The sequence below is a fragment of the Cetorhinus maximus genome, chromosome 21, assembly GCF_964194155.1.
Source record: "Cetorhinus maximus chromosome 21, sCetMax3.hap1.1, whole genome shotgun sequence".
Lineage (NCBI taxonomy): Eukaryota > Metazoa > Chordata > Chondrichthyes > Lamniformes > Cetorhinidae > Cetorhinus > Cetorhinus maximus.
The window spans coordinates 10,668,480-10,694,767 of NC_135899.1; the positions used below are offsets into that span (position 1 = coordinate 10,668,480).

Genomic DNA, 26,288 nt, shown 5'->3' on the forward strand with positions numbered 1-26,288 from the left:
TTCCTAAATTGTCGTAAATCTGGACGCAACACTCTAGTTCTGGCCCAACCAAAGCTCTATACAAGTTTAGCATAACTACCAAGCTTTCTTTATTTTTAATTTATTCTTTCGTGGGTCGTGGACAGCGCTGGCAAGGCCAGCATTTGCTGCCCATGCTTAAGTACCCTTGAACTGAGTCATATCAGAGTCAACCACATTGCTGTGGGTCTGGAGTCACATGTCAGCCAGACCAGGTAAGGGTGGCAGATTTCCTTCCCAAAAGGACATTAGTCAACCAGATGGGGTTTTTACTCAATCAACAACGGTCGCATGGTCATTCTTACTGAGGCTGACTTTAAATTTAAATTCCACCAGCTGCCATGGTGGGATTTGAACCCATGCCCCAGGGCATTAAAATGGGTGCCTGGATTACTAGTCCAGTGGCCTTGCTACTGCCCCTAGTGCTTCAGCGCCTCTGCTGATGAAGCTAAAACTCTCTACTACCCGCTTTATCACTATGCCCTGCCACCGGTACAATCCTCCTTACAGGCCCTGTCTCCAGAAAAGCGATTGAAACCGCCTGAGCAACAGTCCAACTGCATTATAAAGGGAGAGGAGATACGGGCCGCAGAGCCGCGCCGAGGGTGCTTGTCTTTACTGAAGTGCCATTCCGAAGTCGCTATGGCCTCGCCTACCCAACTGGTGTTGTCCATTGCTCAGGGGATACATGCAACCATTGACTCAGTGGATCAGAATATGGAGCCTGGTGCAGTCACGGTGCCAACCCAGGAGCGTGAAGCTATGTTGCAGTTAGGCACTGATTAGGAACCAATCTACAATTCAACATACAGGATGCTCAGGTGAAAGAAAGAAAAAACGGCAAAATATTTAAGTAATAAAGATCATCTGGCCTTAAGAAGGACAAATCTTGGTAAAAACAAAATAAAAATCATATTATTCCTCGTGACACCTGACTGGGAGGATTCTGAGGGGTTCCGCGTTTTCTCCGTCGTCATTGATACCGGGACTGAAGTAAGGGAAGAGTCTCCCGCTGAAAATGTCAATGAAAGTGTAGAGATGGGACATGTTTTCCACGTTGTAAAACGACACCTGCCCGCCCTCATAGTCCAGGTACACCCCGATGGCTCTGGGCTTCTTAGGCACGTTCAAGCGCGTTCGAGGCACGGTGGTCGCCTTGTACTCGTTCCCATTTCTCAGCCACACAATCCAGTAGCCGGATTCCGGTGTCGCTGTGGTGTGGCCCTTCCGGCTGATGGACTCCTTGACCACGCCCAAATCCCACTCAGTTTTGGAGCCCACTTGCACCTCCCAGTAGTGCTTCCCGGAGGTGAACGCCTCGGAGCCCAGGACGCAGACGCAGGTGTCGAACCTCTCCGCGTTGTCCTTGACGTCCTGCTTCATGTCTCCATAGGTCACGACGGTCAGGTCTTCGGACAGGAGGAGCCGGGGGTGAGCTGTGTTCGCATTCAAGGTCAGATAGGTTGGAACTGACAAGTGAAACAAAAAAAAGAGGGAAACGCACGATCAGAAAAGGGGTCATTTGAAAGCATGTCAACAATTTTAGGACAGTTTCTAGAATGCTGCATGCGGCGATTTAACGTTATAATTTGATGACGGCTCTTGAAGGAACCTCGGCGCTTTAGAACCCGAGATATTGGAGTGAAAAATCCCGCCAAGACAAGTTCGAAAAACTACATAGATCCTTGCTATCTATTACAATAGATTATATCGATATATAATTTATTACATTTTCTGTTATTCTCTTCCGTGCTATTTTTAAAGGAGCGTTTCCTTGGCGTGTCTTCGCTCGCATCAGTTCGGGAAGTAGGGCTACTGGCTGGTTCAGAGCAGCCTGCATATTTATAATCTATAGAATAACGGAGCAAGAAATTAAAAATAATCATTTTTATTGCAAAGTGTAATTCACGTTTCTTGTTAACATCAGCGGCTTAAACGCAACTTCTCCCCTGTGGCTCCAAATCCGGGCTTCTTTTGGAAGCTGAGTTCATCTGAGTTCGCACAGTGCGAGGTAAAACGGTGGACCGGAGTCAGACCGCCGAGTGTGCCTCCCGAAAGGAACTGTGCTTTCAAACTCGTGCTCAGAGCTTACTGCTAGGAGCTTGCGCCGAGCTCACAACCTCTTAATGCAATTGAACCGTGGCCCGGGGTTTTCTTGTAAAATCTCAAGGATCGCCCGAGCACATATAAAATACGCTTCGTACCGGGGTTGGAGTTATATAGACAACGTGAAAGGAGCAGGCTCCATGCCGGAGAGTCGTAACGTCTTTCAATGCATTCCCTTGGGGCAGTCAATGGTGGATGTGGCCATCTGGTTAGGCAATTAAAGGCGGTAATATTGGGATCTAGGGCCTCGGCATAATTTGGAAATCTTCATGAAATTCCTTACCTACGCAAGGCTCCCTAGCGGAAGCACAAAGTTGGAAAAATGTATTGCATGAATGTCACTCACTAATGCAAGGGTTGGAAGCCTTAGGCATTCCGTACAGCAGTTAAGGTGGATAAAAAGAGACACATAGTTCACATCATTCTACAAGGGGAGCATCAACCTTACTGGGGGTCGGAGTGACTGATATTTTAAAGCTTCTATCACCAGTAGCTGGTTCAGGTTTTGGCAGCTGTCGGCAGGCTGACACCCACCAAAGCAGCTGGAAGTCAAGAGTGAGAGATGTGTAAACATTTCTTATCTCTTCTTCGGGAAGAACTAACTGGTGCTGGTGAACCCCTGATTGGCCATTTGGTGCCCCAATCAAGTTACCATTCCCCACTAACGAGTCCACGGACTTTCCCCTAATCACACCAAGTTCACAGAAGCGCTATTTCAGTCGGGGTCTCTTGATAGCAAGACGGCTGCAGCCTAATTTTCTATCTCCACCTCCCAGTGCCATTGCAGTTAATCGCAGCGTCCTACCGCCTCCCAAATTGAGCTAAGGGCGTATCCAGCCTGGGACTGCGTGGGTTAATATCGCACATGTTTGATAAAAGAATCGAGCGTGTTAAAATTGGAGCCCAGTTGGCTGATGCGGCTGAAGATGTTTTAACAAGAGGACTCGGAGGGACCAAGGAGGCTAACATTGTACTGCAACCCAGTTCCGAATCCAGCGGCCTGGGCAACGGGCGAGCTGGCCGATAGCGCCAGTTTTCAGCTCCCGCCAAAGCTGAAAGTTCATCCCTAGGAATCACGGAAAGAATTTCCACCTGCTTCCCAAAGGGAAAAGAGTTAGAATCCCCATGTGTTCTCCTGGTGCCGCCTTCCGGTCATCTGGTGGCCTCTCTGCACATCGCTTGCCGTTAAACCAACACAGCCTTGGAAGTAAAACCAATTTTTTCTGGATCAGACGCGGTAGGCTGAATTTTACTTTCATTTAGTGCCCGTTTACAGGCAGTTTAGGGGTGAAATGGAACAATGATAGTTGCTGCTGCTTAAACTGAACCAATATAAAGATGTACCTCAGATAATCCCGCAGAAGTACAGCCATTCCTCTTTAGCATGCGCCCAAACCATTTCACATTATTTACATGAATCTGGTATACATTGCTCATGAAGCCTTCCATTTCATCTAACTCCCAATCCAAACACCATTCATTTATACAGGCAAATGCCGAATTGCAGAGAAACTCCTGCTGCTACACCTGAAGATTAATTTCACTTTGCCCACAAGTCATTATGGCTCCCCTCTGCTATAGCAATCCTGAACTACCCTTTGAGTTTACTCGGAAAGCCCTGTGACATAGTCCAGAGAAGGTCTCTAGTACCGTTGTCAATCGCTGGAGTTTACAGTACGTCCGAATGGCGGTAGGGCTGTTTCGGGAAGATGAGGCGTGAACTCGAAGGGAGGGGAAGAAGGTACTTCGATCCCCACAGCGCGTGTTCCGAAGAAGGGTCATATTGGACTCGCACTGTATCCTCTATTTCTCTGCTGAGGTTTTCCAGCACTCCCTGTGTTTATTATATGAGAGAAGGCTCTGCAGGAAGCGAGAAGGCGTGAAACAGGACAGTCAGCATCCTGGGAAAGAACCGGACTGACAATCCGGAATTTACAATAAATAAAGTAACTTCACACCTTCCTGTTCTCTCTCCATACCGTCCACCCCCACCCCCACCCCGCCCGACGCTGCCAATGTCCGATTTCTCTCTACTCCTGCTATTCTGACACAATGCAAAGGCTTAAATATTGCAATTACACACGCAAAAGAGTTCTGCGTCACCAAGTCACCTTTACTCAGAAAAGCAGCAATCAAGCAAAGGTTACAACCCTCACCCTGTTTACCATTACTTCTGACTGCCTACTGCCCCCACGCAATCGGCTGTAAAACGCGTTGAGGCGTCCGGTGGCCGTGAAAAGCGCCATCCCCAACAAAGGGCAGGGTGGCGCATAACCACCAACAAAGAAATTCAACAAGAGAGAAGCATCAATGTTGAATAGCACGAGTGCACATGCGAAGGATAGAGACACGTACAGGAGAGGCATTGGGATGTGGGGGTGGGGTGGGGGATGGGGGGTGTGGTGGGGAATGGGGGGGTGGGGGTGGGGGTGGGGGGGTGGGGGTGGGGGGGTGTGGTTGGGGGCGGTGCTTTTAAGAGTTAGCGTTGCAGGAGGAAGTTCGCTGCTGACGTGTGCCTGCTTCGCATGAGGATGATAGGTGCATGCACATTGTCCCTTTCAATGTGATACCCCTAGTGATTAAGGCTATCTGAGTTCACATGGTGCTTCCAGGGTTTCAAGAGGTGTCAGCTGTGGCTCAGTTCATAGCACCCTCGCCTTTGAATCAGAGGGTTGTGGGTTCATGTCCCACTCCCGGAAACCAAGAACTGTGATTGTACTCGAAAGAGTTGCAATCTGTGACTGTTGATAACTCGAAAGAGTTTCCAGGGTTTCACTTTGCATAAATGACCATTTCTGAAATCCGGCTAATGACGGTGGAAAAGTATCAGAATAAAGCAGGCGAGCCAACTCTCCAGCAAAGAATTAGGCACTAGGTTCCAACTTACATTGGTCATCCTTTTAGGAAAGTTCAACGCCTCGCTGCACTCTCTAGTACCTCTTAGCGTGATGGTGCTTATACTGCAAAGGGTTAAGTTTAACGTGACCGTCTCCCCACCCCTCCCAAAGCCCCCATTTCGCTCAGTGGGCGAATTTGAGGGGATCGAAGGCGAATCTTAAACCCCACCCGATTTTACTCTCCACGGAAAACAGTCGTAAAACGATCGATTAATGTGATATCGTCAGTTTGCCGCCAGCTGGGTTAAAAATTAGTACACGCCAACGTTCTTTATTTTCAACTCCCAGAACTACACTCTTACCATATAACACTTCCTGCTCTGAACCTCAAATGGCGGAGGTTGAGCAAATGCTTTTTGAGGATCTGCCAGACTTTCACTCTACTAGCGCCTTCCCGCACCACCCACCTCAACCCGAGGCTAACATTCTTACAATAGATCCCTGCAAATCTACTTCCTGCAGACCAGCCAGGCTCTTCTCAAAGAGCTGCAGCTTTTTAAAGGTTGCCACAACAACCAACTCTCCTCGGCCACCGGAGCAGCAACTTAATGAGGATGGGAATTAGAGCCCCTAACCATTCTGCAAGGCCAATGAGGGATCAAAGTTCAGCAGGTTAGCGGTGTAATTGCGTGGCCGGGTGCTAGCCCCGCCCAGCCGCTAACCTGCCACCAGGAGGAGAATTCAGCCAATCAGGTCCTTCAGCGTCTGAAAAGAAAAAAGATAGGTTAAAGTTTTGGTTAGTGTCCGGAAGCTCCAAGATAAGGGAACCCCTCTAAGACGGATCAAATTTAACTGAGGACGGGAGGACGAACAGGTTCTTAGACAGCTGGAGAGAAAGGGAAAATGCCACCAACGGACACTCCTTTCATGCTCTTTCCTCCCTCGGATGGACCAGTGGAGGGCGAAATGCAACTCCGGACTGGGTGTAAAGTGCCGCTAGCATTTCGGGAGCTCATGTACACCCTGCCCAATGTCCCAGTGCATTGGCTTTGGATAAGCGATTGAATGGTAGAGGTGGTGGTCAAATTAGTATCGCCAATGTTGTTGCCGCCGTCAAGTTGTATTTTTCCCCCCGGTTCACTCCACTAGTGTACCCGCCCACCAGATAGTTCTGGCACCTTTCAATGGAGACTGAAGCAAGACCAACACCTGTCCAATCAGCTCTTCTCACATCATTTTCAAATGGCCAACAGAAATTTATTTCTGTTGTTATTCTGATATTCATTTCGCCATAGAGTCTTTGCGGCATGGAAAGGGGCTATTCAGTCCACCGACTCCATGCCCGCTCTCTGTAGAGCAATGCAGTCAGTTCCATTCTCCTGACATATTCCTGTGGCCCTGCAAGTTTATTTTTCTCGTGATCATCCAAATTTCATTGCAAATCCTTGTTTGTCTCTGTTTCCAACACCCTCATAGACAGCGAGCTCCTGGTTATTACCACTCGCTGCCTAAAAATGTGTTAGCTCACATCTACACTGCATCTCTTGACTAAAATCTTAAACCTGTGTTGCTTAGCCGTTATACTATCAGCCACTGGGCAAAGCTTCCTTGACTACCTTACCATGACCTATCATAATCGTGTACACCTGTATCAAATCTTCCTTCAATCTCCTTTGCTTCAAGGACAACAACTCTAGCTTCTCCAACCTAACCTTTGTTAGTAGGATCCTAGCTGATTGGTGGAGCTTAAACCAAGACGCCGAGCTCTTATTTATTGAGAGAGTTTATTAAGCTGACCAGTCTCACAACTCTTCTTCCATTCCCCCAGCGTCGCAGCTATCCCCTATTTATAGACTCTTTTGTTAATAAAAACAAAACCAATAAAGTAAACTAAAATCAAAAAAATAAGACGCAGTCAACAGCCCCTGGTGGGGCACCTATTTATGTGTGCTCAGATACCACTAATGCCTATCACCTGTTTCTCTTAACTTTAACAATGTAATTGGCATTAACGAACTTTAACAATGTAATTCACATAACATCAATGAACAGTGTAATTGACACGACATTAACAACGATGTAGCTAGAATCCCTCCACCCTGGCACCATTCTGGTTATTCTCCTCTGCGCCCTCTCACGGACTTTCACATCGCTCCTAAAGTATGGTGACTCGAACTGGACGCATTACTCTAGTTACGGCCCAACCCAAATTTCATAAACGCTAGGCATAACTTCCATGTTTTGGCGCCCAATACCCCTATTTACGGAGCCCAATATCACATTTGATTTGCTGACAACTCTGTCAATGTGTCCTGCCACTTTCACAAAGACCCCTTTGTCGCGGTGTCCCAGTGGGCTGAACTGTGCCATTAAGTCTCCATTGTCTTTTCCTATCCATTTTGCCAAAATGCATCACCTCACAGTTATCTGAATTAAATTCCGTCTACCAATTTTCTGCCCATTCTTCTAGCCTATTCATGTTCTTTTGCAGTCGATTGGTATCACCTTCACTGTTTGCCACGCCACCAAGTTCTGTAATCATTGGCACATTTTGAAATGTTCCTCCGGATTCCAACATACGAGTCATTAATTTATATCGAAACAGCAGCCTCATATACTCAATTCCGAAGTTAAGGTACTATTTCCTCAGTATGTAGGAATAAATCGTGGAACTGTTGGGGGAGGGGGAGGGGCGGAGGGAGTGGGAGGGGGAGGAGGGGGAAGGACGGAGAGGAGGGAGGGGAAGGAAGGAGGGGGAGGAAAGGAGGGGAGGAAAGGAGAGGAGAGGAGGGAGGTGGAGGAGGGAGAGGGAGGAGGGAGAGAGTGGCGGGAGAGGGAGGCGGGAGAGGGGGCGGGAGGGGGAAGAGGGTAGGAGATAGGAGGAGGGAGGAGGGAGGAGGGAGGGAAGGGGCAGAGGGAGGAGGAGGGAGGGGAGGGGGAGGAGGGAGGGGAGGAGGGAGGGGAAGGGAGGGGAGGAGGGAGGGGAAGGGAGGGGGAGGAGGGAGGGGAAGGGAGGGGGAGGAGGGGGGAACGGGAGGAGTGAGGGGGAAACGGGAGGAGGGAGGGGGAAAGGGGAGAGGAGGAAGGGAAGATGGAGGTGGGAAGAGGTAGGTGGAGAGGGGAGGAGGGGTAGGGGAGAGGGCAGGAGGGGTGGGGGACAGGGAAGGGGATGGGTGGAGAGGTGTGGGGGAGGGAGGGGGAGGAGTGGGGAGAAGGAGGGGCAGGAGTGGGGGGAGGGAGGGGGAGGAGTTGGGGAGGGGGTGTGTGTTGGAGGGAAGTGGAGGAGAGAGGTAGGGGGGAGAAGTGGGGGGAGGGAGGGCGAGGAAGGGGGTCAATTACAGTCGAAGCCAGCAGAAAACTTGCGGTAGTCGGTGGGTTACCCCCTTTCGCGCCCGATCTCCTGTTCCTTCCAAGTCAAGATAATGGGTCAGATTTTCAACTTCGTGCGTAGTCGTAAAACTACTGTTCCTGATGGCTACCTCCTCATCAAAACTGCTGGATTTCTCAATCCGGGAAGAGGTTGGACAGTTTAACAGGGAGCAGATTGAAAAAGCCAAATTGACAACTCTGGTAAATTTAAAACGGATCTCAGTAGAAAGGACTATCAGGTTGAATAAATAATATGCAGAAGCCGCCAGTTATAGGGCCACATTCAAATTAAAAATAACTATTGTTGACTCCCACCCCTACCTCCATGACACCGTTCCTGACTTTTCTTCCAGTGTGATTCCAAGCAACCTTATAAACCAGCTGAGCAGTATTCTATATTCCATCTTTTCCATGATCCGAACAAATTCCAATCTTTGTTCATTCCTATTTTACTGTGTATTTCTCCCGTGCCTGTTTCATTACATGATTCATTCTTTTTTATGCAGTCCTTACATCCTCTTCACCTCCCAATGCCCCTCACTCTCTGACCCACACACTAAGGATGAAACGGGGCACAGGCCCCGGCACTAAAATGGACGACAGCAACTTGAAGTCACGAGAAGGAGCTCGGGCGGGGTGAGAATCTGGCGGCAATTCTCTGTCGTCCATTCCTGCCACAACCATTAACTCCATAATAATTTCGCTCCTTATGCAACCTTGTAAGACACGCCTCATATTTTAACTGCCCCCTTCCGATAACAATTCAAAGCAAGTGGCTGTTGGCTTTTATCTATTGTCCCCTCCAATGTCCATTTTGTTCAGTCCTACGAAAGGTGCGCTTATGTTATTCATTCCAGTTATGGAAAAGGGCCTGCATCCAAAACGCTAACCTATGGGTTCTCGTTTCATATACTGCCCTGTATTTGCAAAAAAAAATCAACTTTAACTTCAAATTTCCAAGACCTGTTCTTTTTTTAAATATGTTGACAGCCTTTTTCTGCTTAGGAGAGTTTACAGCCGCTCCTTGCCATTTTCGCCAGTTTTCCTGACAGCCAGGAAGTGATTGGTAGCGTCCGCTATTTCACTGAATGGGGTCATTCCTCATGGGTGAATTCAGTCCGTGGGGAATTGCCCTGCTGCTTCTAACTGAAGAACCAAACCTAACAGGGTCCAGGGCAGTGAGGAGTGACAGTTGGGCCTAATTCCTTCCTGCCCTCTCCTTCCCAAGCAAAGAGGTAGAAAGTCATCATGGTCGATAGCGCAAAGCGAGCGGTATTGCAGGGGGCACCCGTCTCACTCTCCGTCCAATATTCAGTTCCATTGACATGAGATCAAAGGAATAAGGTCATGGGATAGCGACCACAGAACGAATCGAACAGGGAGAACGAAAGGGGATGGGGGACCTTAGGATGAAAGAAAACTAACAGGGCAACAGCCACCAGGGAGCAACTTTAACTCACGCGACCAATGGGGATCTGGGGAGGTCGCGTCCGACATTAGTTTTGCGCCCATACCAATTTTATTCCAAAATAGGTCAACTGAGACAAACTTTGGGCGGGATGCAAAGCTGGCGTTTGGCCCGACCTTATGGGGTTCTCGCCTGGTATACAACGGGCGATATCGGATTCATCACTCAGGGCACACCAGGCTGACTTTCAATTTCATTAGACACAATGGAAAGGAAATTTAGGCACCGTGCCTAACGGCACTTAGTTCAATATCGCCCCACGACACCACAGCCCAATGTTAAAGATAGCTCCAGGGAGCGGCAGAGTTGCATGATAAATATTAACGATTAGCCCCGCTTTCAATTAATAATGTCCTAGGAGATGATTTGCTTCCACCATTCCTTTCCTGCGTCTGTAACTGCATTGGAAAAGTGCAATGGTCCGGATCTCCCTGAATTTGGAATGGGTAAAAAAATCATTTTTAAGCGGTTATCTCCGGTATTGAAGCAATTTTTGGAACCGGAATAGTACCTTCCGAATTTCGAAGCCACATTTTCAAACCAGAACTAAGAGACTGATGCTTGGGGTTGTATTCCTGATCACATTTTCCCAATGCTCAATTCAATACGACAGAACAAATAGCTTCAAACAAGGCGCCATGAGAACGCTTTAACTTGGGTGGGATTATTGACCGGAGGTGCCCGACCAGTTACAGACACGCTTGCAAAGGCCCATTAAGGTTTTGGCTCACCCGTCTTATTTCAATTTTCAGGCTGGCCTCTCTCCAGAACCAAACAGTTGCCATTTCAAGGGCTGCCGGCAGGAGGGGAAATTGGGACGGCAGATGCAAGATGCACAGCAGCGATTCTCCGAGGCTCCTTTGACAGTTCCTTCCAAATCCACACCTGGGAGAATAGGGAATGGGAACACCAACACCTGCGAATTCCAGCCTGCCGCCCGCCCCGTCCCCACACCGTCCCCCGATCCACACATCATCCTGCCTTGGAAATATTTCACCGTTCCTTCAAAATCCTGGAACTCCCTTCCTAACAGCACTGTGGGTGTTCCTACACCACATGGATTGGCACTTCAAGACGGCTGCTCACCACCACATTCTGATAGAAATTAGTGCTGGAGAATAAATTCTGATCGTGCCAGCAATACCCACATCCAATGAACGAATTTTACAAAGGACCCCACCGCTGGGGATTTGGCCGCCAATATTCTGGTCAGTTCTGGCGAAGGCAATCGCAGCGAGGGAACGGCTAAAGGGAGGGGCGGGGTGGGGGGGGGGGGGGAGGCGGGGCAGCTTCCCTAATGGGCTGGGGGAGAATTATTCTCATAGCTGTGTCCTCTGAACGTGCTTCATTTATACTTACCCTCCGCACAGTTCTAATTGCAGATCATCTTATGTACTCTGTCCTGCCAGTATTCAACAATGTGAGAAAACTAACAAGCATCGGAAATCGCCCCAGCGTGATATTGTTAACAGAAGCCTTTCCACCAGATAGGTATGAGGAACAATTCATTGGCACATTGGCATTTCATTGGTGATGCGATGACAATCGCAGAAGTGATAGAATGTTTAACGGAAACGCTGATTTAAACAATCACCCAGAAAGTAATTTTGATTCTTGTCTTCACTGCCAGGTTACCGAGAAAAAGTTACTCCAGAACAGTGAAATGTGATTCCGGCATTTTCGGGCAGGAAGCAACAGGACATGTTCCATTTGTAGAACAGTACATCACAGGGATCTGCTTTTAATCTGCACACCCGTCATTTCAGAAGAAATTATTTCACCCTGTGTTTTACACATTCGCTCACCCCTTTCCATTCTGCAGTGGGCTGTTCAAACACTCAAGGATGCCCGCTAGCCATTCCTTACTGAAATACCCCCTGGGCTCCCTTACTCTGTTGAGTCTATGCAGTGCCCTGCAGCATTGTCCCGGATCTCTCATCCAGGGCGTGTGCCAATGATGGATAAACGTTTGAACTCTCTGAACCTGAAACCCATGGGGCGACCACCCTATAGGAACAGCAGCTGACCATTTAGCCCCCTCGCCACTCATTGAGATCATTGGCTGACCTGCGATCGAACTCCATTTGGCCACCTGTATAGGTTGAGTGTCAGCTTGACATTAGCCCGAGGCAAAGGGCCGAAATTACAGTTTTCCACGCTTAACGCCCATTGTCAGGGCGTTTTCCCACAGCGGTTAGGGCGGGAGACTTCTGGTGGCGCTACGGAATTTCAGAGTATTGTTCATTTTCAAATTGAAGCGCCTCATATCGATCGGGTGGTTATACTCACTGAAGATTTTATGGGTACAAAAAGACTTCCTTACCAGGGCTTATTACGTCTATTACTTGTTTCCAAACTCTATACTGGACTGGACCTTGGAATATTCCGATAGGCAGATTGCCTTCTGCTATGGTAGGCTGATAATCGTCTTCAGCACTGAAGGAAGCATGAAAGAGTTAACATTGCAATATGCACAGCAAAAGCACTTTCAATGTCTTCCTTAATTGTTCTATGGAATTCCTTTGAAGAACGTGTCATACCTCTTCTCGTCCAGTGGAGGTTCCTAAAAGCAAAATAAAATGGGGTTTCAGCTCACAGAAGATAGGTGTAAAGTTACATCCGACTGGAAATCACATGCACGGGAAAGGGTGGGATTCAATAGAAACGTGGCAAACTCTCTCGTGTCATTTAAATAGGCCAGGCATTCTCAAATAATCCCACGTAGAGCCTTCTGTGTGTCTGTCTCCCATTCGATTTAGCCCACCCTACCCAATCCAAGGCAGGTAGGAGTGAACTCGTTCGATGCCGTGGTAGGGTAAAGGGGGCCAATCATTATTCACCGACGCTAAATGTTTCAACACTGAGAACGATAGGTTTCTACATCATAAAAACGTCAATGAATCCGGGGATAGTGCAGGAAAATGGTGTGGCAGTCATCATCTCATTAAGTGGAGAAGCGGGCTCGAAGGGCCGAATGTCGTATGCTCCTGCTCCTATTTCATCTGTTCTAAAGTCCAGTATCTAGGCAATCAGATATCCTGCAGACGTTGCGGCCAGATTAGGCTTACAGTGAATGATAAGGCAACCACAATAAATAGGAAAAACGCGGTCGAACAGAGAATAAATTACTTTGGGCAATTCTCGGGACTATGCAACAAAACCTGCCTAAGTACTTGCGCCGAGGTCCTTCCGATCTGCCGTAACTATGGCGAAGTCGGTGTGTGAGGTGGGGGTGAGGGGGTGAGGGGCGGGGGGGCACGTGAGGGGCGGGGGGGGGGGGTGGTGAGGGTTGGGGGGTTGGTGAGGGGTGTGGGGGGGTTACTTGGGCTGGGCGGTCAGAGGGCCAGAGGAATAAGCGGGTCAGCGGGCGAGCAATGGTGTCTTTTTGAGACGTTTGTCAAATGACTGGCCCATCGGGCTGCTCACCTTCAGCATGGTGTAGACGTCTTGATGTTCTAATCGTTTCTGCACGTTTGATAGCATTTGCTGAGTGCGGTTTAAATTGTCTTGGATTTTCCGAAGGTTTGCCTCCATCCTGCTCAAGACGTCGCCTTCCTGCTTCGTGAGGTCAATGAACAAATTCTGCTGCTTTTCGTCCAGGACGCTGCGCATTTTAGAAAACTCGGTTGTGATGTGGGACTGCAGCTTATTCGATTGGTCCTACAAACAAATGCACAAAAGAGAGGCGAACCGTGATCAGCACTCGCCAATTCGAAGGGTCAGACTGAAAGCGAACCCAGAGTCAAGCGACTCGGGAGGACACTGGGACATTTACCTTGATCTCTGTGATCTTTTCCTGTTGTTTAAATTCGAACTCTTGGTAATAGGACTTCTTCTGTTTCAGGGTATTCAGGCTCACCTTCATTTTCTCCTGCAATTAAAGTCGAAATTCTTAGAGGGATCGGGCATCGGCGGCTTAGCCTTTTGGGAAATCCCGCAGTTTGGCGGCGAAAGGGTGTTTCGTTGTTCGCTTACCTTGTAAATCTCAACCGCTTCGTTGATCAGCATAAAGTTGTGGGCTTTGTGGCTCCGTCCGTCTCTCCTATCCAGGCACATCACACAGATCAATTTCTTGTCAGTTTCACAAAACAGCTTCAGCTCCTCCTCGTGTTCGATGCAGTAGGGTTTGTTACCCCTCAGTTTCAGATTCAGCGAGTGGTTCCGACTCTTTTTGACCAGCTTCCCCAGCGCGCGATTGGACTTCAAGGTCCTGTCCTGGAAGACCTGCCCGCATTCCGGGCAGGCCGCTTGGGTCGCATTTTCCCAGTGCTTCATGATGCACTGCCGGCAGAAATCGTGGCCGCAGCCCAATATAACCGGATCCGATAAGAGCTGAAGGCAAAGGGGGCAGTTCAGTTCATTTTCCAAACTCAGGGTGGTATGGCCCGAAGCCATTTTCGGCGCCAGCGGTTCCTGCTTCACTGTACATCCACTCCTCCTGCATCCACAACTCTCAGCTCTGCATCCGCAATTTCTAGTGATGTTATCAGAAGTAATAGTTGTTGGTAGAGGGATTGAGGCGTGTGCCATTCGTTATGATTGTCAGGAAAAAGGATTGCACTTTATCGCGCGATTTTCCCCTGCGTGTGGGCTGAATAAAGCAGCTGATGTGTCTCAGTAACCAGCGGCTTTCGTTCTGTCCATATATGGAATGACAAATAGTCTCTCCAACACCAGCATATCCGGGGCGGAGCGGTATGTGTATATGTATGCGGCAGACTGAATTAGACCCGGTTCCATCTTGTTCTGTTCGTTGTGCTCGCCAGCCTGTAATTTGACGTCTACCAAAGCGAGTTGGCCGGGGCTGTCGAGGAATAGGGAGGAAGGATGGACTGAGAGATGGGAAATCGGAGAGCTGAGAGGCGGAAAGGCCTAGCTATGATTCCGCGGCCCTACCACCAAACTCCCGCTGTTAGCCAAGGCGGTAAATTTAAGGATGTGATGGAAAAGGCCCACTGCGCCGCTTTACTGCGGAGGGAATGCCGCTGGTCCACCGCTGCCGTTGCTGCAACAGATCGGGAGTCGCCCCGTGGAATTTCAGGGACTATGATATCCAATATCTGCTGGATTTAACTCTGGTGGAAGATGGGAAACCCCGTCCCCTCCTTACAAGCAACCCACCCATCCTACCCCCTCCGACTCATCCTAGCACCACCTCTCTCCACAAATACGCACACATATACACACAGACACACACATGGAACACACACACACACATATACACACAGACACACACATGGAACACACACACACATGCACACACATATACACACAGATACACACATGGAACACACACATGCACACTTATACACACAGACACACACATGGAACACACACACACATGGAACACACACACACACATGCACACACATACACACAGGTGCACACATGGAACACACACACATGCACACTTATACACACAGACACACACATGGAACACACACACACATGCACACACATATACACACAGACACACACATGGAACACACACACACATGCACACTTATACACACAGACACACACATGGAACACACACACACATGGAACACACACACACACATGCACACACATACACACAGACACAGAGGGGCACAGACACACCCAGACACACACGCAGACACACAGGGACATAGGCAGACACACGCGCGCGTACGCGCACACACACACACACATATATACCCACACACACACACACACAGACACACACACACTAGCGGAATTGTCTAGCCTTTGTATATTCATCCAACTACTGACTATCACAGATTTTTATAGCCCAGAAGGAAGGCATTTGGGCCACCTTGACCACACTGGCTGTTTGAATGAGCTGTCCTATTCATTCCCACTAGTCTTCTAATCCCAACGTCTCTGATTTTTTTTCTCAAGCATTGGCCAACTCCCCTTCTGATAGTTTATTACTGAATCTGCTTCCAGCGCTCTTTCAGGTGGCGCATTCCAAATTGCCATAACACACCGCACAATAAAATAATTATAATAATAATCTTACCGTTGGCTCTTTGTCAATTGTCTTAAATCAGGTATCTTTCTGTTTAGTGCTGGTCAAGCGAGCGGAAAGTGATTCTCCTTGTTAACTGTATCAAAAGCCTCAAAACGTCGAACTCCTTTGTTAAATCTTCCCTCACTGCTCGAGGGTGAAATATCGCAGCTTCTTTACCTGTCAAAATTAAATTTATATTTGTTACGTTAATGAAAGAAGCGTCGAGTAGTTTGAAACCTCCTACAGAGCCGTGCACAGAGAGGCCATTCTGCTGTTTGCATGTGTCTGTGTGTGTCCACTCGTCGCTGTAGAAGGCTGAATCTATTCTCACAGCCGCCTCTCAATAGCCCTGTTGTCTTCATGCGTTTCAAACTTCACCCAGTTGTCACTCTTCAGTGTGTATTGACCTCAGACGCCCATTGTGGCATTCCTCTAGTTGAATAATTCTCTGAGTGAAGACTGGGAATTACATGGAGCAAGCAGGTCACCGAATCTGCAGACAGTGCCAATGGCTTTCCGCCCTTCAAAATATCAAATTTATCAAGGAGATATTCAATCTCCACAGCATTCTTTGCTTCAGTAAAAATAATCCCCATAGTTTATAACTGCTCAGCTAATCTGATGAATTCAAGCTGTTCGTTCTCCATGTATTTAATATCTTTGCTATAATGGGATACTGATATCGGCGCACTACTCTGCGTTACCTTGGCCTAAATGCCTCATAGCTCTTCCATTAGTAAAATCTATTGATAATGCTATTGGCCTTTATTACTGTGCATTCATCTGAATTCACACCTGCGGTTAATTGTGTATTCGAAGCTCTGGCTCCCTTACTTCATACACAAGGTTTTACATGTTCTCCTTGAGTGCATGCTCACACTCCTCATTGTTATCCCCAAACTCCTTCACTCAAACATTTATCAATTAACTTACAGCTGCCACTCGTCCGTCTATCCCAGTCATTGGGCCTGTGTCAACCTGAAGTGCTTTATCCAAACCTTCGCTCTTTTCTAAAGCCTTCTGACTGGAGTAAGGGTTCGGTTGTACTTGAAATGAGCTGGCATGAACAGGATGGCACGAATGGCCTATTTCTACCTTGCAGACATCAGAGGTTCTGTTTTATCCGGGTCTCAGTCACCTACATACATGGAGGGCATGAAAAAACGGGTCCAGTAGTGATTTCCAACCCGACACACCGCACAACTGATTGGGACAAACCCTCAATTATGTATCCCTCAACCAACTTGCCGCCATGGACTCGATGGGCCAATTGACTCGCGTCCAGTGCCATAAATGACTCTACGGCTTGTAGATCCATTTGTTACCGATTAATCGGTTCAGGAAGTCCGGTGACACTGCAAGGTTCGGCAAACCACCCCCCCCCCCCCCCCCACCCCCACCCCCACGATTAACCCGTCATTTTACGGGCGAAATCCCTTTCCAATGTTTCTGGTCATTTTTTTTTTAAATTCCAGCGTTCACGGTTTCTTTGTTCTCCTTATAATGGGCACCCTGGCGGAGTTTTGTTGCAGCCTGTTTTAAGCGCGAATTAAATATCAGGTAACTGTTTCAGGGAAATTGACTACTTTGAAGGTTAGCCGATTTTAAGAAAAGAATGTTGAAACATGGCATTGAAGTTACTACAGGGGAAATCTCTGGAACTGCCTGTGAATACCGGGGAGGCTATTGAACTTGTTCTGTACAATTCAAAGTTAATCCAAAATCACAGTCTTGCAGCAAGGTTTTCCATTTGCTGACAGTGTGATTTTTCCGACTTTATTGAAACATGGTTACTAATCTGGGGAGGTCAACTGGTTTCGTGGGCCTTAACTTGGCCTTCCGGGTTTCAAAGTAAGTGTTCCAACACGCCATGGCAATTTGAACTATGCGGCTGGTAGCAACATTGTGTTACATTATGTCAACGCTGAATCCGCGAGCAAGCTGACTGGGTCAGTGGGCCATTCTCTTTTAACGTGCGTTGCCGCAGGGGGCTCAGTATATACCCTTTCAAACGACGCTGGGCCGAGACTGGTGGCAAACCTGAAACTGGCCACATGAAAGCAGAAAAGCCCTACTTGCCAGGCACGGTGTTAGGGTGATTGATCTCACTTAAGACGACAAATTGCCCCTGGATTGTTGGAGGTGGGATAGATCCACACTTCTATTCATTTTTAAAAAAAAATATCCATTCACGGGGTGTGGGCGTCGTTGGCTAAGCCAGCATTTATTGCCCATCCCTTGTTGCCCTTGAGAACGTGGTGGTGAGCCGCCTTCCTGGAATGCTGCAGTCCATGTGGTGTAGGTACACCCGCAGTGCTGTTAGGGAGGGAGTTCCAGGATTTTGACCCAGCCACAGTGAAGGAACAGCGATATATTTCCAAGTCAGGATGCTGTGTGGCTTCTGTTCATTGTCTCCAAGTGAGGGCAGCATCCATCTGTGCCATGTCCCCGGCCCTGTTGTCACACACGCACATCACAGAATCACAGTGCAGAAGAGGCCCTTCGGCCCATCGAGTCTACACCGACATGTGAGAAACACCTGACCTACCTACCTACTCTCATTTACCAGCACTTGGCCCATAGCCTTGAATGTTATGACGTGCCAAGTGCTCATCCAGGTACTTTTTAAAGGATGTGAGGCAACCCGCCTCCACCACCCTCCCAGGCAGCGCATTCCAGACCGTCACCACCCTCTGGGTAAAAAGGTTTTCCTCACATCCCCCCTAAACCTCCTGTCCCTCACGTTGAACTTATGCCCCCTTGTGACTGACCCTTCAACTAAGGGAAACAGCTGCTCCCTATCCACCCTGTCCAGGCCCCTCATAATCTTGTACACCTCGATCAGGTCACCCCTCAGTCTTCTCTGCTCCAACGAAAACAACCCAAGTCTATCCAACCTCTCTTCATAACTTAAATGTTTCATCCCAGGCAACATCCTGGTGAATCTTCTCTGCACCCCCTCCATTGTAATCACATCCTTCCTATAATGTGGCGACCAGAACTGCACACAGTACTCCAGCTGTGGCCTCACCAAGGTTCTATACAGCTCAAACATGACCTCCAACATTGCCACCCATACGCGATTTGCAGTCTCCTCCAGGCGGGCTGTTTCTTGGGTCAGGAGGAGGAGAGCGGGTGGTCAGCTTGTTGTTATGTGTGGTATGAGAGGAGTCAAAGTTTTCAGGAGAGAAGGGGAAAAAGCAGGAAGGAGATGAAAACGGAATGTCTGTTAAAGGGGCTCAAGAAATCAGAGAAACTGTCTCCAATATAAAACAGTGCCCCCGTTGAAAAGATTCATTGGGTTTCATGTGCACTCTCTCAAAAGCTCAAACATTTGAAGGGATTTTTCTCTAGCCTGACATTGTCACTGGAGTTGGCAATTTGCAGCCTAGAATTAAGCTCAAATGAGTGGAGGTCATTGATGAACAGTTCAGCGTCACCAGGAAGTGTCATGAATTCCGTCTAGTCAAATGATAACAGTTCCTCAGTTAGTGCAGTATGTTAGAAATACGCAGGGGGAGAAGATTTTCAGCTAGACCATCAGGGCGTTTAGTATCCAGTACACATTTGGGCGCAGATACCACAAAATAACAAAAAGAAAAAAAAATTACATTTGCCAGCCTGTATCATTGGATTAAATTGGATTTAATCACTCACTATCACTGAGTTTTTGAGATCATTGGCAGTGTCCCAGCCGTGCCCTCGGGCAAAGCGCAGAAAGGAAACTCTGGTGGGGAGGTTGGCATTGCCCTTACAGAATATGCCTGATGTTCCTTGCAGCAAGATAATATCAGGAAGGCTTCTGTTGCTGGCCTGGGATCTTCCCCACGTGATTTCCATTCTGCCCAGGAGCTGCTTGGGGACAAGCTAGCGAACTCAATAATCATTAACCACAAGTGTTGGGTAACGCGTTTTTTTTTTGCTGAACCTCCGGTGTGCTGAGTCATCATTCTACTACACAAAAGGCTACCGTATAATCTGTCAGAAAGATTGAACTATACCGAAACCTCAACAATTCGCCACCGTGTTCATCCCTCTTGGCAAAGTTGGTTCATGCCAGGGCGTGGGGTGTGCCCTGTGTCCGAGTGCCTCTGCTTGGACGCACGTCGCATGTCAGTACAAAGTATGAGACATGACGGCTCAACATGAAGTTTTTTTCGTCCAAACCCTTACTTATCCTCAACCAATTTGAGCGGACGTTGTGGTAATGTCACTGGACTCGTAATCCAGAGACCCAGGCTAATGCGCTGGAGACGTGGGTTCAAATCCTGCCCACAGGAGCTAGAGGAATTTAAATTCATTTAATAAAATTTGGAATTCTAAACTAATGGTGACTATACAGTAATGATGCTTGTCGTAAAAATCCATCTGTTTCACTAATATCCCTTTAGGGAAGGAAAACTGCTGTCCTTACCTGGTCTGGTCTACATGTGAACCCAGATCCACAGTTGTGTTTGACTCTTAACTGCCCTCGGAAATAGCCTAGCAAGCAAGGGCAATTAGGGATGGGTAACAAATGCTGGCCATGCCAGCAACCCCTACATTTCATGAAAGGATAAGGAAAATGAATGTACATTTCCAGCCTGTATCATTGGATTAAATTTAGCTGATTTAATCACTCACTATTTCAGACTCTTTGAGACCATTAGCAGCACCTCTGCCGTTTCCCAGCTATGGCCACCTATCTCAAAATATATTAGGGATAAATGCTGCCTCCTATCGGGCAGGCAGTGTACGTGGGAGAACCAATCAACTCATCTTCACAATGGAGTGAAGAGGAAAGCTGCAACAAAACTCAAGGGGCTCGACATGACGCCAAGCGAAGAAGAGTCATACGGACTCGAAACGTTAACTCTGTTTCTCTCTCCGCAGATGCTACCAGGCTTGTTGAGTTTTTCCAGCGTTTCCTGTCTTTATTTACGCCAAACAGTCCCGTTTGATTGGCACCCCATCAATCCTCCCAGCACAATCTATAGGTGTGTACCATCTATAGGATTCACTGCAGCGGATCGCCAAGCCTTCATCAACAGAGCCCACCCACAGGAACAGCAAGGCACTTGGGAATGTCATCACCTTCAATTGTTCTCCAAGTCAAACACCACCCAATCTTGGAAATGTCACTGTTTCTTCTTCCTAGCGAGATCAGAATCCTCGAACTCCCTCGCAAACAGCGCTGTGGGAACACTTTCATCGCCTGGACTGCAGTGACAAACAGACACCTTCTCAAGGGCAATAAATGTTGGCCTTGAACGCGAAGCCAAATCTGGAAGAATGGTTTTGAAAAGAACTGAATGGAAGTATAAATTTTATAACCTGACCATCGCTCAGTAGGAGTGGACGGGTATCGGGACTGATGCACATGGATCTCTCCCACCACCCATCCCCGCCCCCGCCCCGCCCCTGCCCCGCCTCCGCCCCCATCACCGCCCCCGCCCCCGCCTCCTCACCGCTCCTGCCTCCGCCTCCTAACCGCCCTCGCCCCTTCCGAAAATGTCCTCGGGATTAATTTCATTCGTTTTTCAGCTCAGCACAAACAATGGTTGCTCCGTCCATCTGGACTCTCCACCGATTCGTCGCCGAAATGAAAGCGTTTGCTCGGGAGCACTCCGAGGTTAATCCGGGCATGGGCGCATTACTGTTGCAACCGTCGGCCCCGCGTTCAATGGTGCCAATTGGGAATATCGCGTCAAAACTTCCTCCCTAATATGGACCAGGTTAATTTCTAGAATTATACAGAGCCGCCTGGCAAAAATTGCAGCCTGACCTTCCAGAGGCTTTGTTTCTGTCTCGGTTGTAAAATAATCACCTTGAGAGCCATAGATTACCAGCCTCACCAACCAATGCAGGATCTGGCTTCCGCTCGTCTACAGTACGCGGAAAGCCAAAAAATGCCTTTAACAAATTCCCCTCCGTTTGTGCTGTTCATCCGCCAGTGAAAAACCAGGGAAACCCCTGCAAAAATTCATCCGCCAGTAACTAAAAGAGTTTCTATCGCATAATGGACGGAAAAGATGACCCTAATGGTCTGGCAGTCAGGTAAGCCGTTCCCCCCCCGGCCCCATTTTAAGAAATAGAGCGAAAATGGGTTCTTTAGGGTGATTGAAGTTTAAACCGGCAGATTAACAGTGACTCGGATTTTCTTGGCAATCACTCCTATCGGGATTTACATAAGGGTGTTTCTCAGTCAGAAGTGTGCGTGAGCGGACCTTGTGAAATAAGACCTGCCCGCTCTCAGGTTCCAGGTACACTTCGATGATCCAGAGCTTTAGTCTTGGCGGGCAGCACTAACACTAACACGTCACTAACACGGTGCAATATCCGGTCACTGGTGCTACTTTAATTTTCTCTTTTCCTGTTTCCTCAGGCGAGATTGCGTGTCCCTCTCAAATCTTGTCCCCCACCTCCAGCGCCCAGTAGCACTTCATTGCTGTGGTTCCAAAGGAACCGAACATACTGGCACATTGATGAACCCTTTCCGGGTTGGCCGGAAGATTCTGCCCTGTCTCACGATTGGTCAGGCTCAGGAGGCGGTGTCCAAAGTCGGAGAAGCTGCTACTGCAGGGAAGTTGGAGAAGATGCGATTTTCTTTCTTCTTACTTCTTCGTAGGCAGTTCCTCGGGACTGAGGGCGGCTTTCTTCCACTCTAGGGTTGTGGGTCCTGGGGTGACTAAGAAGTCTAATGCCGGATCCGCACACTGCCACAGGTGGGGCAGGTAGTGTATGATGAGGCGGGGGGTTGGGGGGTTGGTGCGTGGGATGCTCGGATTTCGGTCTGCTACTTGAGCTCGGCCTCCACCTGGGCCTGTCGGAGACGTTCCAAATAGTTGGGACCTTCGCGGATGCTCCTTCTCCAGTTTGGGCGGTCTCGAGCAAGAGATTCCCACAGATTGGTGGGGATGTTGCATTTTTTCCCTCAAAGCCTCCCTGGAACGTTTTCTCCGCTCTCCTGGTAACCGAAGCCGTGACGGAGCTTGGAGTTGAGAGCTTGATTTTGGAGTCTTGTGTCAGGCATGTGGACAATGTGGCCCACACAACATAGCTGATTAACCATAACCAATGCCTCGATGCTGAGGATGTTGGCTTGAGAGAGGACACTGATATTGGACCGCCTATCCTGCCAATGAATTTACAGGATTTTGTGGAGGCATCGCTGGTGATATTTCTCCAGGGATTTAAGGTTTCTGTTGTACGAGTACGGGAGGGCAAGTAGAACTGCAGTCCTGTAGACCATGAGCTTGGTGCTGCTGAAACAGCTCTTTGTCATCAAACACTCTTTTCTTCATACGGTCGAAGGCTGCCGGGGCACACTGGAGGCGATGCTGAGTTTCATCACCGATGCCGGACCTTGCTGAGAGGAGGCTCCCGAGATATGGGAAATGATCCATGTTGTCCAATGGTTCGTCATGGATCTTGGCATTCCCGCGGCAGTGTTGTGCAGTGGGAGCAGGCTGGTAGAGGACCTTTGTCTTCTGGATATTTAGCCTAAGGCCCATTCTTTCGTACCCCTCCGTGAATGCGTTGATGATAGTTTGGAGCTCAGTCTCCGAGTGTGCACATATGCAAGTGTTGTCAGCAGACTGCAGTTCAATGGTAGAGGTTGGGGTGATTTTGATCCTGGAATAGAGGCATGCTAGGTTGAATAGTTTCCTGCCCATCCTCTAGAGTAAATTTTCTTTATTGATCTGATGTACTTTATCACCAGCTGATACGTTTATTTGCATGTGCGTTTGTCTGTCCATTTACCTTCCTACCTATCTATAATCTATAACCAGGCACCGATCAACCATCGATCATCATCACTATTGCATTTTTATTTATCAACCTAATGATCCTCATCGCCGATGCCCGCATCTTCTATGTATGTATACACATACATAGATATATTGATAATGCTGACATATATATGCATTATATATATATATATCACTATTATACATATAATATATATTATATGTGTGTGTGTATATATATATATATATAGAGAGAGAGAGAGAGAGTGAGTTCTGCTTTTCAATACGATAAGTTGATGATCTATCTCAATTCCAACTTCCCTCCCAATCCCCACATAGTTTGATTTCCTTAGAATCCAAAAACTAATATATCTTTATGTATTTACTTACTTTGTGTCATTTGCAAAGCTACCTATTAAGCTGGATTGCCAGAGAATGCTTCAGCTCCATTCAAAAGCGAATGTCATGCACTTGTCTCGGACAGAATACTGACAAATAGGGGAAAATGGGAAAAACGGGTTGAAAGCAAAATTACAACACGTCAATTCCTTTGTAAATATTCTTGGTCTTCCTTTCTCATAAGTAGCGGTTATACAGCCAGTTGAAGGATTTTTTTAAAGCCAGGTAAGTGCATGACTTTAGAAATGAAGGCACGGTTGACAGTATTAAATAAGGACCAGAGATACAAGGTCATTATGTAGCCCAATGAACATGGCGGGTGGGTTGCATTTCAAGCGGAATTTCAAATTGGGGGCTTGGTGGAAGGTCAGAGGCTGAAAGAATATGGTGGATAAAATCCTCCATAGACAAAAGAATAAATTGGGGGGCGAGGTACGCATGCAGGAAATCTGCCCTCCTTAACCGGTCTACTCTAACCGTGAGCATTGCGTCCAGTTCTGGGCACCACACTTTAGGAAGGATGTGAAGGCATTAGAGACAGTGCAGAAAAGATTCACAAGAACCAAGAATGGTTCTAGGAATGAAAAGCTTAAGTTATGTAGATAAACTGGAGAGGTTGGGACTGTGTCCCTTCGAGAAGAGAAGATTGAGAGGAGATATTTTATGGGAGTTCAAAGCCATGAGGGGTCTGGACGGAGTAGATGTGGAGAAACTGTTTCCATTGGTTCAAGGATCGAGAGCCAGAGGGCAAAGATTTAAGGTAAATGACAAAGGAAACAATGGCGACATGAGAAGAAACTTTTTCACATAGCGAGTGGTTAGGATCTGCAAAGCACTGGCGGAGAGTGTGGTGAGGACAAGCTCAATCGAAGCATTCAAGAGGGAATTGGATTATTCTCTGAAAAGAAAGAATGTACAAGTCTACAGGGAGAAAGCGGGGCAATGACAGTTGGAAAGTTGCTCCTTCGGAGACTCAGCATAGAAACGGAGGGCTGGATAGCACCCTTCTGTGCTGTAACAGTTCTGTGGATCTGTGAATCTGTGAAATACTGGCCTTGTCAGAGACTTCCGCATACAATGAGTGAGTAGAACAAATGAGCACATTGTCCAATTAGGGAACAGTTGAGGTTCAGTGCTCGACCTGGAAGGTACCAGGTGGGAGCCCTCTGCCAAGCCGGCCTCGCATTTTTTGTGTTTGTGGCAAGAGCCGGCCAAGCTTTGAAAGCGCAGGAATCATCTTTCCAAACACGCTAGTTCCAGACCCCATAGCTTTCCCACCACCCCCACCCATTCCACCCCCCCCCCACCCCGCCAAACACCACCTCAACCCCAACACTCTCATTATCCCTGTAAGCTCCTGCAGAGCAACATCCCTCCGAACTCCCTGGGCAACAGTGCCTTTAACAGACTGAATCCTAAACTCTGGAATCTTCTCCCTGCACCTCCCCACCTCGCTCCTCCTCAAATCCTGCAAAACGGACCAAACTTCCAGTCATCCACTTTCATGTTCTTGTGTGCATCGTTGCCAAATGTTGTCTGACGTTTTCCTCCCTTAAAGGCGCTATATGAATGCAAAATGCTGTTATAGTTGTAGTTGTGTTAATGCTCCATTACGATCTTCACGCATCTCCCATCATCTGGAGTCATTCGACTAGACTATAGAGAAATCTTACCTTTCTCCATTTCTCCTCCAGGTACAGGAATCATGGAGACTTCGACACTGAGGATCACCCCCTCCAATCTCTGAATATACTTAGTTTAGACTGTTTGGCAGTTTCATTCATTGTGTTAGTGGAAATGAGTTTCACTTTCATCAGTTGCAGCAAATCTTCAACCTTTTAATGAAAGATATCCAGATCACAGTATGGTACTGACTCCAATAACTGGGAAGGGAGAAGGGGCATGTGAGCAGAATCACTTGCCTGGATGAGTGCAGCTCCAACCACACCCACGTAGCTCGACCGCACCCAGCTGTGATGAAGAATCGTTACACCTGGGATACCTGGTACTTTAATGTTACAATTCATGTTACAATATATTTTTAAAGCACAAAAGAAAGGAAGAGGGAGTGTGCTCCGACAGGTGAGTAGCTATCCTGTTAGTACTCGGAGTCTATTGTGGAGAACATCCTCTTCGTCTGTTATATTTGAAGGAACACCATCGTTGGGGTGAAACTGTCAGTTTGTTTGGGATATCCGCCTTTTGTGCGGGCATTCGACATTTTATGCCTTTGGGGTTTTGAACAGTGGGAGTTTCATCTTCTCGCATGTGCTTTGAACATATTGAACTTGATCTACGTGTGAGCTCACAGTCCACATAATTGCAACGAACATTCACCCTGGATTGATGGAGGGCAACCTTGGAAT

The 26,288-nt window shown here is 47.9% G+C and overlaps 2 protein-coding genes across 3 annotated transcripts in view; both read right to left on the reverse strand.

Moving 5' to 3' along the window:
• LOC144695670 (uncharacterized) overlaps positions 1-26,288 on the reverse strand; it is a 278,313-nt gene that overhangs the window by 116,228 nt on the left and 135,797 nt on the right. The gene's annotated exons all lie outside the window — the stretch shown is intronic.
• Positions 388-14,291, reverse strand: LOC144695657 (zinc-binding protein A33-like). Of its 2 annotated transcripts, XM_078566581.1 has the most exons (7): positions 13,774-14,291; positions 13,574-13,669; positions 13,225-13,458; positions 12,339-12,361; positions 12,122-12,234; positions 1,748-1,867; positions 388-1,487 (listed from the first exon to the last, which is right to left on the reverse strand). In XM_078566581.1, exons 1-7 carry the CDS (start codon positions 14,191-14,193, stop codon positions 934-936), a joined length of 1,560 nt encoding a protein of 519 aa, XP_078422707.1. In that variant the 5' UTR covers positions 14,194-14,291; the 3' UTR covers positions 388-933. The 2 variants fall into 2 exon arrangements, with proteins under 2 accessions (XP_078422707.1, XP_078422709.1); XM_078566583.1 differs by lacking the exon at positions 1,748-1,867.

Coding starts and splice junctions, on each gene's coding strand:
- LOC144695657 (XM_078566581.1), bottom strand. CDS start 14,193: ATGGCTTCGGGCCATACCACCCTGAGTTTGGAAAATGAACTGAACTGC. Junction 13,670..13,773: donor AAGCGGTTGAGATTTACAAG/GTAAGCGAACAA, acceptor CTTTAATTGCAG/GAGAAAATGAAGGTGAGCCT. Junction 13,459..13,573: donor AAAAGATCACAGAGATCAAG/GTAAATGTCCCA, acceptor ATTTGTTTGTAG/GACCAATCGAATAAGCTGCA.